At 38.9% G+C, this 13,789-nt stretch overlaps 1 protein-coding gene across 5 annotated transcripts; it reads right to left on the bottom strand.

Annotated features, from left to right (window-relative positions):
- Positions 1-84: 84 nt before the first annotated feature.
- Positions 85-13,531, bottom strand: LOC126987839 (dnaJ homolog subfamily B member 6-B-like). 5 transcript variants are annotated; one of them, XM_050845236.1, is made up of 3 exons: positions 13,368-13,531; positions 5,885-6,085; positions 85-3,751 (listed from the first exon to the last, which is right to left on the bottom strand). In XM_050845236.1, the coding sequence occupies exons 1-3, from the start codon at positions 13,512-13,514 to the stop codon at positions 3,143-3,145; spliced, it is 957 nt and encodes a 318-aa protein (XP_050701193.1). In that variant the 5' UTR covers positions 13,515-13,531; the 3' UTR covers positions 85-3,142. The 5 variants fall into 5 exon arrangements, with proteins under 5 accessions (XP_050701193.1, XP_050701196.1, XP_050701197.1 ...); XM_050845239.1 differs by lacking the exon at positions 13,368-13,531 and adding an exon at positions 9,915-10,611; XM_050845240.1 differs by lacking the exon at positions 13,368-13,531 and adding an exon at positions 9,835-9,957.
- Between the last annotated feature and the right edge of the window lie 258 nt (positions 13,532-13,789).

The raw sequence follows: 13,789 nt of genomic DNA, 5'->3' as shown, positions 1-13,789 counted from the left end.
AGGGAACCCTTATATCCACTGCCACACATTATATCTTAGTCATGCAATCACATTTATAACTCATAAGGAAGACTGAGACATGTGTAAAGGGTCCTCTTTATATGAAACCGTTTATCATGTTTTACTGTTTTTTTTTCTGCATTGTAAGTTTCTATAATAGTTGAACTGAAATGAGTACATCCTAAACAATAAAATTACAGAAACTTTGAATTATCATCATTAATCAGAAAGCATCACTTATACATAAAGCCATCTTTAGGTAAAGATAGTAAACACTTTATTATTCAGTTTACATAAATATTACATATACAGTTAAAGCATGTTTAAGCATTACTCTAGATTATCTTTGGGTACCTTGTAAGTGCAATACAAAACTGTGCCTCATCCTACCCAAAACCTCACTCAAACTATAACAGACTTAAACAATTGGAAGCTTACCAGGAGCTCAAGAAGTAGAACTCCCTCTTCTAATTACAAAAGTTCAGCCGAGACATCACACTCAGGGGCTCGCTGGAAACTTCTGACATGTGATGCTTCTTGGTTTGCACTGTAATAATGACTACTTACAATACATAAAAAGTACAATGACTGGAACTACAGAATACCGTGAAAAAAAGTGACAACAGGTTACAACACTACCCTTGTGGCAAGTACTACCAAGGTCTGGAATTAAGTACTTCTCTTGACCTTAGAACAAACATGATAAAGAAATTGACAAAACACTGAATGTAAATCTTATAAGAAATTGGGTCCACTTTAATTAAATATTCAACATAAAATCTAAACAAAAAGTTGACATAAAAAAGTAAAATTTCTTTAGCTATTTGCATTCTATGTGCTAAATGAAGTCTGATTTTTCAAATGATACAAACAACTGAGTTTTGACATGTTTATTTTTAGAAAAGCAGCCTGAGCTAGTTGTTCACTTTTTGAGATGTTTAAAGGTAAGGAACACAAGACATAAGGCATCATTTTGCCATCTAATCATTCTATGCATATTTCCATCTTATTTCATAGCGAACGAAATATTTATCTGCTCTTATTTCAACAAGACAACAAAAATGTGGGCATTACGCAAACATCTGCAAGACAGCACAAATCTATCTTTGGCAGTAAAATGCTCTTATACTTAAACAGCCAGCCAGCAGAAAAAAAAAAAAAAAAAAAAAAAAAAAAAAAAATAAAATTGCCCCACATAATTTCATAGTTAGTATGCTAAAGCCAAGAGTACATACTGAGATATTGCAAGAAAATTAAAATCCATGATAATTTTTTCAAAGTTCAGACAAAATAATAAATAATAATGATAATAAATATCACCCTCTCCCCTCTTTTACATGTTATATTAGAATAATAGGATGTCCCAAACTGATGAGAAAAATAAATGTGCACATTCATGCAAGTGCACAGGTGCACACTCTCTCACATGCACTCAAAACACACACACACACACACACACACACACACATACATATCAACTTTATGCTAATAAATTGATTCTACCAGTTTGAGTCAAAACATTGTTAGAAGCCAAGTGGGAGCTATGAAACATATACATCTGGATGATGAAATATGAAAACTTTCAGTATTTTTGAAGGCATAAAATTAAGGCTGCAATCCTTTGAACAGGATGGAAAAAAAAAAAAAAAAAAAAAAAAAAAAAAAAAAAAATCTGACATCTTGCTAAGATTTCACCACCTAACAGATGCAAAAATAATAATGCATCAGTTTTCAAGAAAATTATGTATAAATGTGACAGAAGAAACAATCATGAAGATATGAACAAGGTAATTTTCTTTCATTTTGTTCACATCAGTAGAAAATAGAAATAATGATTCAGTTACTGAAGGAGAAAGTTAAACCTCATTAGACAAAAATATTCTGCATCACCAAACAAAGTTAACCAAACCATAGCTTTAGTGTGCTATCACATCCTGCTCTGTATGACTAATTGTAAATAGCTCAGCTCTTCAGCAGTATCTAACCCTCCAAGAAACATACATAGCCTACAGTACCCTATTTAACTCTGACCTGACTCTGATGCATGTCTGTCAACAGTGACAACAGAGTACAGTGAAAGGCTAAGCTTGTGGTTGGGTAAATTGTTGTTAAGACATTTTGCAGTTTCTGTTGTTTTATCTAGCTGTAAGGATTCTGAAAAGGTACTTTTCTGAATGAATCCCACAGAACTGGTGTTCAGTGAAAAAAGAACTACTCATTTCCTCTACTTCAAAACTTATAATTACCACCAGTTGATTAATGTGATTGTATGCAAAAATTTTACAAGCACAGCAAAATATCCTACCATGAACACTCATGCCTACAGCAATAAATGATGCTACTGATATGAATAATAGCTTTCACTGAGTACTAATCATCATCATCATCAACACCCTTTTCCTGAACAGGTGGGGTGGGAGGTTCAGCCTTGAGAAATAAGGAAATATTCATAGTCAGAGGAGGGAAGATTGCCCAGTGAAATGTGCCATACTATACATTCACAAACCAATTATGTAGGTACTGCTGCCCCAAGACTTATCATTTATCACATTTGAAAAATGCACTCACCTTGAGTGCCAATCATACTTCCTGAAGGAAATGTGTGACTTCAAAACATTCATGACTTATGTTGGTGAAATAAAGCTTCCAATAAATTGTAAATACAAGTGCATTAACTATGCTAACATACTGAACTCGAAGATAAACATTCAGAAGTCAAAACCATAAAGAAACTAATGATCATTTCACCTCACGAAGAGATATTCCTCCAAGATCCGTTAATAATGGTGTCCACGTGTCATTCATGAAAAAAATGTAAAGGTTACGAGATAGGGATACGTAGGTCGTTTACATGTTATAAATTGCAGAACTAGATATACAGAATCACAATGTATGTATCAAAATGTTGAGTAACTCATGAAAAGGTAAGTACATGTCAAAAGCTTTAGAAATTAATGTGTGCACTTATAAAGAAATAACTTAAAGCACTGAAGGTTAACTAAACATTCTACCACAGTTCAACTTCCACAAGTACACAGTAAAGTTATCTTAACATGGGCAGAGAGCTTGCCCACATCCTCATGATATTTTCAGGTCATCTGGCAAAACTTTACAACTTTGTCTTGTCCATGATGTTTTCATCCTAATACTGTAAGGGTTGTGGAACCCCATTCATTGTTTTGGATTTGAGGACATCATTTTCGAAGGTCATCACAGTTTCTTGACCACCTTCACACACCTTCTTGGTGGTGATTTTCTTTCCATTAACAAACTTAGTGGATGTTGAGGATCGCTTCACACCAGGACCGCCCAGAGAAGAGAAAGAGTGTGACGAAAATGAGGTAAAGCCACCCCCACCCTCAATGCCTTCAAGCCCTGAGAATGGAGAGAACATGGGAGGCCCGAACAGTGGCCCGAAGGGAGAGAAAAAGTGACTGGAGATGGAGTTGTGATTTTGCTGTGAGGGTCCTTGGTGGCCAGGACCTCTTTGTCTGCCCTGACGCCGCCGCCGGTTAGCACTCTGCCCCATCGGCTCAAAGGGATCAAAAGCAAAAAGATCAGAGAAGGTAGGATCTCCGCCAAAGAACTCCCGGAACACCTCTTCTGGGTCCCTGAAGGTGAAGGTTGGGAAGCTGTAGTCAAAGTCATCATCAAATCTGTAGTGATGCCTTGTGGTGCGTGAAGTGCGAGGTCGAGTTGGTCCAGGGCCACCTCCACTCTGCAAGCCTTCTTTGCCAAACTGATCATAAATCTGAAAGATCAAAATTATGTATAATCAAACAAAAACAAATGACCATTATTCTAAATGGCTAAGATGCTGGTAGCTGCACATAAGTACTGTAATAGGAGATCATTTACCACTTTTATAAGACCTTGAAAAGCTCAAGAGCAAGTAGTAGTGTTACTTATCACATATGTTAAGTGCTTGTACATGTAGCACAGTCTGTTGTCAAATGTGTCCACTTCTTTGATACTAATAGTTCAACAAGTCATTAAATATATTCAGTGCCATAATTCATGATTAAGTTATGCTTATTCACATTTATAGTCTCTCAGTCACTGTAATTACTATTTTTCTAAGCCCTTTGCTATGGAAATGACAAGTATTGTTCATTATCATAAGCAAGTAACTTTGAGGAGTGGCAGTATTACAACCAATAAGGTCAACATCTCTCTGAGGGCTGCTATGCTGTGCAAACCTAGAATATTAGATTTGGGGGAAACTAGCTGCACTTTGAGGGCCGTCTCAAGCATTGCCTGTAATGGCCAAGTCCAACCCTGCCTTCACCAGGTGGGTTCATTAGTACACCACAATTCTTTTTCAATATAATCTTTTTAGAGTTCTCAAAATTATGCTTTATTTTCATATGTTATGGAAATGAAGGGATGGGTGGGTGCTGCTGGTACTTTGTTGTGTAGTGGTTCTGGTTACACTTTTTGTATTGGTTTTTATTAACTGTGGCTGTGGTACATGTTTTTTTGTTATATATTTTCATTATTTTATTGACTATGACAGTGGTGCTTTTCTCGACAATACAATGGATGCTGTGTCCCTCCAAAAATGAACACTGCCAGATGCCAGTAGGTGGTGGATGGACAAGAAATGAAGGGTGGAGCTCCTTTGGGTTGCAAGTATCAATATGAATGAATTAAATGAAGAATGTATGAGGGGAGAAGTAATGGAAGCAACTGTGAAAGGAAAGGTAGGTGTGTTAGGTGTTGGTGAAACACGCCTGAAAGGATATGGTGTGTGGGTGATATATAGAGACTGTGGAAAAGCTTAGAAAGAGGTTATGATATAGGAAGGGATAGAGAAGAGGGAAGGTAGTGCAATAAAGGCTTCCCCAAGAGAATGGGTGGGAATGGATGGACATGGATGGTGTGGTTATAGGATAGTGTGAATAGTGGGAAGATCTGTATTGTGAAGTGTGTGTGTGTGTGTGTGTGTGTGTGTGTGTGTGTGTGCATATGGCCAAGTGAACAACAAGCCAGACGGAGATGAAGAGATTTTGGGAGAATTTAGAGAAATATTTGAAAACTTTTGGGAATGAATTAAGAGAATTTATGTTAGGGGATATAATGCTAAAACTGGAATCGTGAAGATTGAGGGTGAGGTTGGGAAGTGGAGTGTTGATGGTGTAAACGAGAATAGACAAGATGTTGTGGATGTTTGTGCTGAGAAGGGTTGATGTTCCTAACAAACATTTTTCAGCACAAGTTAAGCCACAGGTATACTAGGGGAAGAGGGAATGAGAGGAGACTGATAGTTTATGTAGTCGTATATAAAAGGTTGAACCAGGATAAATTAGATGCAACGGTTGTGGGAGGAATGTTCAACTGTGTCAAGAGTAAGGATGAGAGAAAAATGGGAATTTAAAGAGAATGGGAAGAAAGTAAAATAGAGGAAGGAACTGGCAAATGAGATACTGCATGACTGGTTACAGTAATGAATGGGTGTGGAAGGGTGAGAGAAGTGAAAGACAGAGTAGGGAAGTAACATGATCTGTCTGTATGGGATGGGGGGCAACAAGAGGTAATGGTAATATACAGAACACAATGTGGTTAAAGGATACTGAGACACGGTTTTCCATACAGATGCACTGAACTTTAGAATGGCCAGGATAGGGAGATTGTCCAGTCCAAAACCTTAAATGAATTAAAAGCTAAGTTTGACTGATCAAGACTTAGAGATGGGACCCCATGAGTATAGCTTATAATTTCCTGTACTGGTACATCACAAAGTGAAAGGTATTTTACTTTCTAAACATAAATGAACAAAATGCTTAACAAAATTATAGCACACATCAAAAGCTAAAACATTTAAAAAATTATACAGTAGTGTCAAAATATTGGCATGGAAAGTTTAAACATACATATTCCTTACCTTTCTCTTTTTCTCATCACTCAACACTTCATAAGCTTCTGAGATTTCCTTGAACTTTTTGGTGGCTTCATCCTGGTTGTCCGGGTTTTTGTCCGGGTGCCACTTGAGTGCCAGGCGTCTGTAGGCCTTTTTGATGTCTGCCACAGAGGCACTTCTATTGACCTCTAGTATTTTGTAGTAATCCACCATTGTGGAATATTTCTGAAGAAAGAGATTATGGTTATTGCAATAATTATGTCATGCAGATTCACATATTTTAAAATTAGAGATTTGTTGTATGGTCTATTAAGATTTCTCTATGCCCATTTTCTTGATAATCATTTTTATCTCAGTTCTATGTAAACAATCCTTACATTTTATATCTTCCATCCTATTCAGGTGCTTTTAACATATCTCCACTGATCACTGACATTACTTTTACATTTCTTAATAATCCTACCACTCCATCCTTGTAAGTATTAGTCCTCTATCCTTTCTACTTTTGTCTCTACAATATTCTAGGACAATGTTCTATTGAATTGGAGGTTGTCTTCTCACAACCATAAGGCCTATTTATATGCTGCATACCCTTTGTTATCCTCTTCAGGCATTAAAATATCCCAATATGTTCTCTTGAGCAAATCTATGCCACCATGAATGTTGACTGTTGTTCTATTTCTTTGCATATGTTTACACATGCCAAGTTGGAACAATAGCACTACCCTCCTCTTTGGTCACGGTCCTTCCTGTCACCATCTGCCTCAGTGATGCCAATACCTTAATCCATGCATGCCTTTTTCTTAAACCTTTTCTGTCATATTCCCGTGTTTACACAAGAACCAGCTGAGATATTCAAGGCTTTTTATTAATTAAATGAATCTAATTAAACACAGATTCTTGACTTCAAATCTTACCCTAAATATAATAATCTAAAGCAATCCTAAGAGTTCATCAATAGGGTAATTACTGTTATAGGATACTGACAAATGTAAAAGTGGTGTTCATCTACATAAACAAGATTATATGCTTTGATGATCGACATCATTTTTCCGAAAACAGCAAAGTTAACAATTCACTCTAAAGATAATTAAAGTTTGTGCAATACATCCCCAACTGTAGCTGTAATGCCCTGTCCCCTCTGTGAATGAAGGAAAAATATGGAGATAAAATAGAAAGTGATGCAGGCCACTTGGTATATTTTCTGGAGGGCTTTTACACCTGTTGCTGTATTAAAAGAAGTGGGAACAATGGCTTCTAGTTTTTGTTTTGCCATCAGGACAAATGTCTATACTATTGACTCCCAATGTATGATAATGCAAAACCACAACTTCACCAACTTGCAAAGTAATGTGAACTGGTGTATGCACCATGAAACAATGATATAATGATTAATTTCTGGTGCATGGTAAGTATATACACTATCAACAGTACCTTTTGTTACGTCATTAAATAAGAAAAAGAGTTGTCACTATTATATATCAGAATTTGTCGCTCCCAAGAACCAGCCATGAACTGGTCCATTTTCTGAATACTTCACTCCATATCAAAACTGACTGTTGTTATGCAAAGAACTGCACAAAATATTTCAGCAATTACTACTCGTTTCCTCAGTTAGGCATGGCTTTAAGTCATTCTAAGAGTTAGACAGGAGGTAAGTTTTCCTAATCTAGTGAGTAGAAATTGAATCTGCACACAACAAAGCCACTTGTGATATTTTTAGATTAATGCAGAGATGAAATAAGTACCAGGTAAACTTACAAAATACTATGGGCTTAACTGATTTAACTCAAGTCGTTTGCCAGTACTGCTCTATTTTAGAGGTGACAGGTTACGGGGAATATGGAGATTGGTGCAGCCACTTCCGCTGCCACTGACAACGGTGCAGTACAAAGTGTATCACGTCTATAAATTTTCGGCAACTGCACTTAAAAGAAATCTAACCAAACTAGATCTTCTCTAACCTGACCCCTCGCTGCCAAAATACTTTATGCTAGACTGTACTCATAAATTTTCCTGCATCAATATTTTGAAGTTCCTTTAGTTTTCCTGAAGCTAATAGTTACTGCACTGCATTCAGGGAAATAAAATGCAACAAAATGTCAGTATTAACCTCGTGCAAGATGGCTATGTTTATTTTCAAACTAGCCAGGATACTACTATCTGAAAGGTTTATGTGGAGTTTTGTTAATGTATTAAAACTTATGAGTGGCAGCACACAGGTTCTGTGGTGACCTTGCTCCGTGATTTTAAATTGAGTGTAATTCTGGATAGTTGCTTTTCTTTCTGCATTTATCTAAAAAACCCACATGACTAAAGGGTTCAATTGTGATGATTCAATTTCTACTCTCATAGTTGTGGAAAAATGACCTCTTTCTACCAAAAACTTAAAGGGAGCTAAAACAAATCTTGACAGTTTCCTCAGGACAGATTAAGCCTCTTGAATGCACATCCCTTGCATCTCACACACACTTCTACACTTATAAGAGTAAAATAATATCCAGTAAGGGTGTGACTCCGGAAGCCTTGTCCTGGGTATCATCAGTGTGAATTACTTGCTTCTATTCGTTAGGAAGACGTGGGCTGACTGGACTACACAGCCATCACTACACACAGGCAAGTATTAGTCCCTTATGCTCACTGCACTCCATGCAATCTTGTATCCTTTTCTGGGCCTCCTCTCCGCACAGTATTCACTCCAGGACACCACACCACACCACACTACACTGTCACACTCCACACAGTTATCACCACACGAACACATGCACATATCAGTCACTTGCTTCATCTTGCACAATTTTCTGAAACTCCTCCATGCACGGTGTTCACTCCAGGACACCACACTACTGTCACACTCCCACACATGGAAATATCAGTCACTTGCTTCATTTTGCATAATTTTCTAGTAGGCCTCCTCTCTGCACAAGGCTCACTCCAGAACACCACACTACACTACCTTACATTAAACTATAATGCCACCCTCCACACAACCACCACCACACACACACACACATGCAAATACCAGTCACTTCTTCTCACTTACTTCTTCTTGTACAATTTTTTAGGCCTTCTCTCTGCACAAGGCTCACTCCAGGATACCACACTACACAGCCACCCTCGACACACACACACACACATAAAAATATCAGTCCCTTATGCTCAATTGCTTCATCTTGCACAATTTTCTGGGCCTCCTCTCTGCACAGGGCTCACTCTGGGACACCATACCTCACTACCCTAAACTGTCACACTCAACACACACACACACACACACACACAGCAATCATTAGCCCTTTATGCTCACTTGCTTCATCTTGCACAATTTTCTGGGCCTCCTCTCTGCACAGGGCTCACTCTGGGACACCAACTGCCCACCAGGGAGTGTTAAAAGCAGCAGACTCAAGCAGTTGGCACCCACCACAGGAACTCATTGGAGCCCGCCCAAGCATTTTTTTTTTATATCACTAGCCATCAACCTTAACTTAAAACCACTTGCACCTCGTCCACACCACACCTCTGCTCTTCCCCGGCCACACAGGAGCTCAGGTGGTCGTGTTGTCACTCAAACTGGCCCTGTCGAGTCCATTTTGTAGGTCACTTATCGTTAGTGTCAAATTATTACGTGTTAGACGGTGGCTAACCTGGTTTAGTGACGTGATTTTGGTTTTCCTCTTTCTCCCTACCTAAACTAACCCGTGGATCTCCCTCACACCACTGAGGTATACATGCACACTTGTACTAATTAAAAACACCACGTCTACGTACTATACATAGGTAACACACGTCAAAAATTATATCTTGCGGGTAACTCGTGTATATTCCTCACCTCCCTTCCCCGCTATAACTATACAGATCTCCCTTACATCACTGAGGCACTAATTAAGAACAACAAACACGGCTGCGTACTACTAACACACAGGATAACACACTACAAAAATAATAAAAAAAATACATTCTCTAGTCATGCGTATTACCGAGGGGGAAGGAACGTGCGTATTTATAACATGGGGGCCGCGGACAAGTTGCGTACGTGTCTAGCTCATGTAGTACTCACGCTGTACACGGCTGGCCTCAGTAATTTGTAATGTTTTGGCTCAGCCTGGAGAGAACAGCTGACACACGGCACGCCAGCACAGGGAGTGGGGGAGCAGTGGTGCCAGGCATACAGCACAGGGAGTAGGGGTGCAGTGGTGCCAGACGCCTCTCCTCTGATGGCCGGATCCTCTCTAGCTCTCTCTCTCACTCTTCATTTTTGCGTTTTTTTGCATTCCACAGGTGACCCCATGGAGTGTCAGGTCTTCATATCAGTAGTTCAAGTAATGCATAAAGAAATATGATGAAAATAACCGAGTATACAATGTCATTCACTACATCGCACTCTCTCTCAATCTTCATTTTTGCGTTTTTTTGTATTCCACAGGTGACGCCATAGAGTGTCAGGCCTTCATATCAGTAGTTCAAATAATGCATAAAGAAATATGATGAAAATAACCGAGTATACTACGTCATTCACTAGCTACATTTCACTCTCTTCTCCCACTCTTCATTTTTACGTTTTTGTAATCCACAGGTGACCCCATGGAGTGTCAGGCCTTCATATCAGCAGCTCAAGTAATGCAAGGAAATAAACTGAAATATATCCCATCATACAATGTCTACGTAAATCTCATCCATGTCGTCACTCTCTCGATCAACTCTTCATTTTTCCATTTTTTATGCTGCTGGTGAACCCATGGAGTGTCAGGCCTTAATATTGGCAGTTCACGTAATACGAGAAAGGAAAAAAAACCCACCCACCCAGCTTACAATGTCATTCTCTTCACTTTGCATGCTACGTACACTATCTCCAGGGAAGTCTTTTCACACATCAGCCACTATCCTTTACCTTCATCTTTACATCGGAAGTTCGAAAAAGCACCCAGCATACTACAATGTCACTATCTACACCTTGCATGCTATCCATATACACTACATTAACTCAAGAGCATACTGTCTTTCTCTAAATACATACTCTTTACAGTTTCATTCTCAACAGCATACAATATAATTTTCTACACTTCGTATGCTACCCACATAATTTCCAGGAAGTCTTTCACATCAGCCATTCTCTTTTCACTGGTCTCATGAGTTCCTACCAGCAGCCCCATCCATTTTCCTGTTCTTTCAACCCCTTCATCATTTTCACATCCTATCTTCTTATTAGTCATCCTTTCTTCAGTTCTCACCAGTTCCCACACAGCCCTAAAAGCAACACCATCCATTTCCTTCGTTCTTCCTACCAGTCCATTATTTTCTCATCCCATCTCAAGAAGTCTTTCACAGCAGCATCAGCACGTACTCGTCTTTCTTTCCAGTTGTCTACCCACACATTCCCAGCATCAACACCACCTCTATTCATTCCCTGTTCTTTCACCTTCACGTCTCATTCCAGTCACGAGTGCTTGCTTCGCCTTCATTCTGTATCTCTGTACTACTTCTCACATCCTACTTTCACACGCTCACCATGTCATCCTCTCCCATGCTCCCGAGGACACAGGAAACTACTTAAGAGGCCACTCAAGGCTCAAGAACAGCACTAATTAGATACCGAAACTGAACATCTTTTAAGTTACATAATTATTCATTCTACCCGAGTGTTGTGATGGTGCTTGCTATTATAAGAAGTATTCGCAGTAGTAAATGCAGTTTCAATAAGATTCTCTCTCTCTCTCTCTCTCTCTCTCTCTCTCTCTCTCTCTCTCTCTCTCTCTGAATGATCTGGATAACAGGTATTGCAACATGTTTGAATACGGATGTTTTTTATTCATTTTCCCGTAAGAGAGCGCCGGAAAGAGGCAAGGCAGGAATTCCCTTCATTATAATCAATATTGAAGAGAGGCGGTCTGCTTGTAAACGTATAAGTGATGAAAGTTAACACACACACACACACACACACACACACACACACACACACACACACACACACACCACTGAATAAAGTACTGCTGCTTATCAATCGAAAATTGCCTTAATAAAAGAGAGAGAGAGAGAGAGAGAGAGAGAGAGAGAGAGAGAGAGAGAGAGAGAGAGAGAGAGAGAGAGGCTACTTAATACTGGCTAAGTTTCTTGCAGTAAATATGGATAAGTATTATGTATACGAAGCAACACCTGCTGCATGCCAAAGACACAGGATAATAATGTTTCCAGGTGCCTGAAGGTACACGCACGCAACCCACAGATCCGCCTCGCGTGTGGAGCCGAAAGTTTTACTCGCTCAAGATCTATAGAAGGTTGGTCTCGCTGGGTGGGTGGGGGGGTTGGCGCTGCGTTCCCCGCTGACCCCTGCCATACACACAAGGACTGGCGGATGGTTTGAACTTCATTGCTACTTTTCAACCTTGATGGAAGCCTATTAAAAAAAAAACCTGTCCCTTTCCTTAGAGGTATATTCCCATGAAACTGCAAAAAAGGAAGATCGCCTCGTTCGACGTGCAATAAATGATGAAATAAATATTCATCTATTTGAGTTTGTTGGGTCCATAAAGTGTCATTAACTGACAGGTTGCCAGTAGTCATGCGTGGCAGATCAGTTGTTCAGATGGTCTGAAACTCCCGCGGTAGTGATATCACTCGTGGGAGGAAGACCACCACAAGGCGTGATGTAATAGGTGAGGCTGTATATATATATATATATATATATATATATATATATATATATATATATATATATATATATATATATATATATATATATATATATATATATATATATATATATATATATATATATATATATATATATATATATATATATATATATATATGCGTAGGCATCTTCCTGTACTGATTTGATGGTCGCAGCCTGTTCTGCAGGCGAGTGTTTAAAGTGGCATCTTGCATATATATATATATATATATATATATATATATATATATATATATATATATATATATATATATATATATATATATATATATATATATTTTTACACTGAAGGCCTCAGTCATCGCCTAATAGCACAGCGGATTGATGTATCCATCTCTACCATATCACTATGGGTCAGCAGATATATGGAAACAGACTCCACTAGTGACACGCCTCGAAGCCTCGAAGCAGACTTACCCTTCGTTACCGACTCCTTGATCCCCACGCTTCCCCCGCCCCCTCTCCCGCACCTCTCCCGCACCGAGTTTTTCGCGCGCTTCTCCTAATTCCGTGGGGGTATTTATCTTTACCCTTACACCTATATTTAGTCATTTATGTATTTTTTTCACGTGTTCTAACATATTTTGTTCACGAGATGTATACTATTTAAATCAAAAGTCCAAAGCACTCATGTCATTCCTTGGTATATCAGGATGAACACCAGAAATATCCTCAATTAGGGCAGGAACAGTGCCAGGACGATGATCAGCGAAGGGATCAGCCACGAGTGTGAAGAAGTGCAGGGGTGTGTGGAGTGTGGGGCTGTCTGGTGTTTCTTCATCGTCACTATTCACATCACTCATTTTCCTCGTCACTACTCACCTCACTGTCATTCTCTGGCAAATAGTCTTCATCCGAGTCACTTATGAAGCCTTTTGATTGAGTTTCATCATTGTCTGACACATGCAAGTCACCTTCAGGAGTCATATCGCGCTCAGAATCACTATCGGACGGAGAAAAGGACGCCATGACGCGACACGACTCAATCACACACTGCCCCGCCACCTCCCAGGCTTCACATGGGTTGCCAAGTTTATTACGAAAAATGCCAACTTTTGAACAAAATCTGCTAAAAACTGCCAATTTTTTTTCTGAATACGCCAAGAAAAATGCCATCCTTTATATTTTCGATGTGCAAAATTTATTGCATTCTGCTATTACAAATATGTAGCACAAAAATAATATATAAAGGTATACACACTATAAAATTTATCGTTAACTAGGAAGATATATAACTTGACTAA

Source organism: Eriocheir sinensis, chromosome 66 (assembly GCF_024679095.1).
Source record: "Eriocheir sinensis breed Jianghai 21 chromosome 66, ASM2467909v1, whole genome shotgun sequence".
Lineage (NCBI taxonomy): Eukaryota > Metazoa > Arthropoda > Malacostraca > Decapoda > Varunidae > Eriocheir > Eriocheir sinensis.
This window is presented reverse-complemented; position numbering and strand designations above follow the sequence as displayed.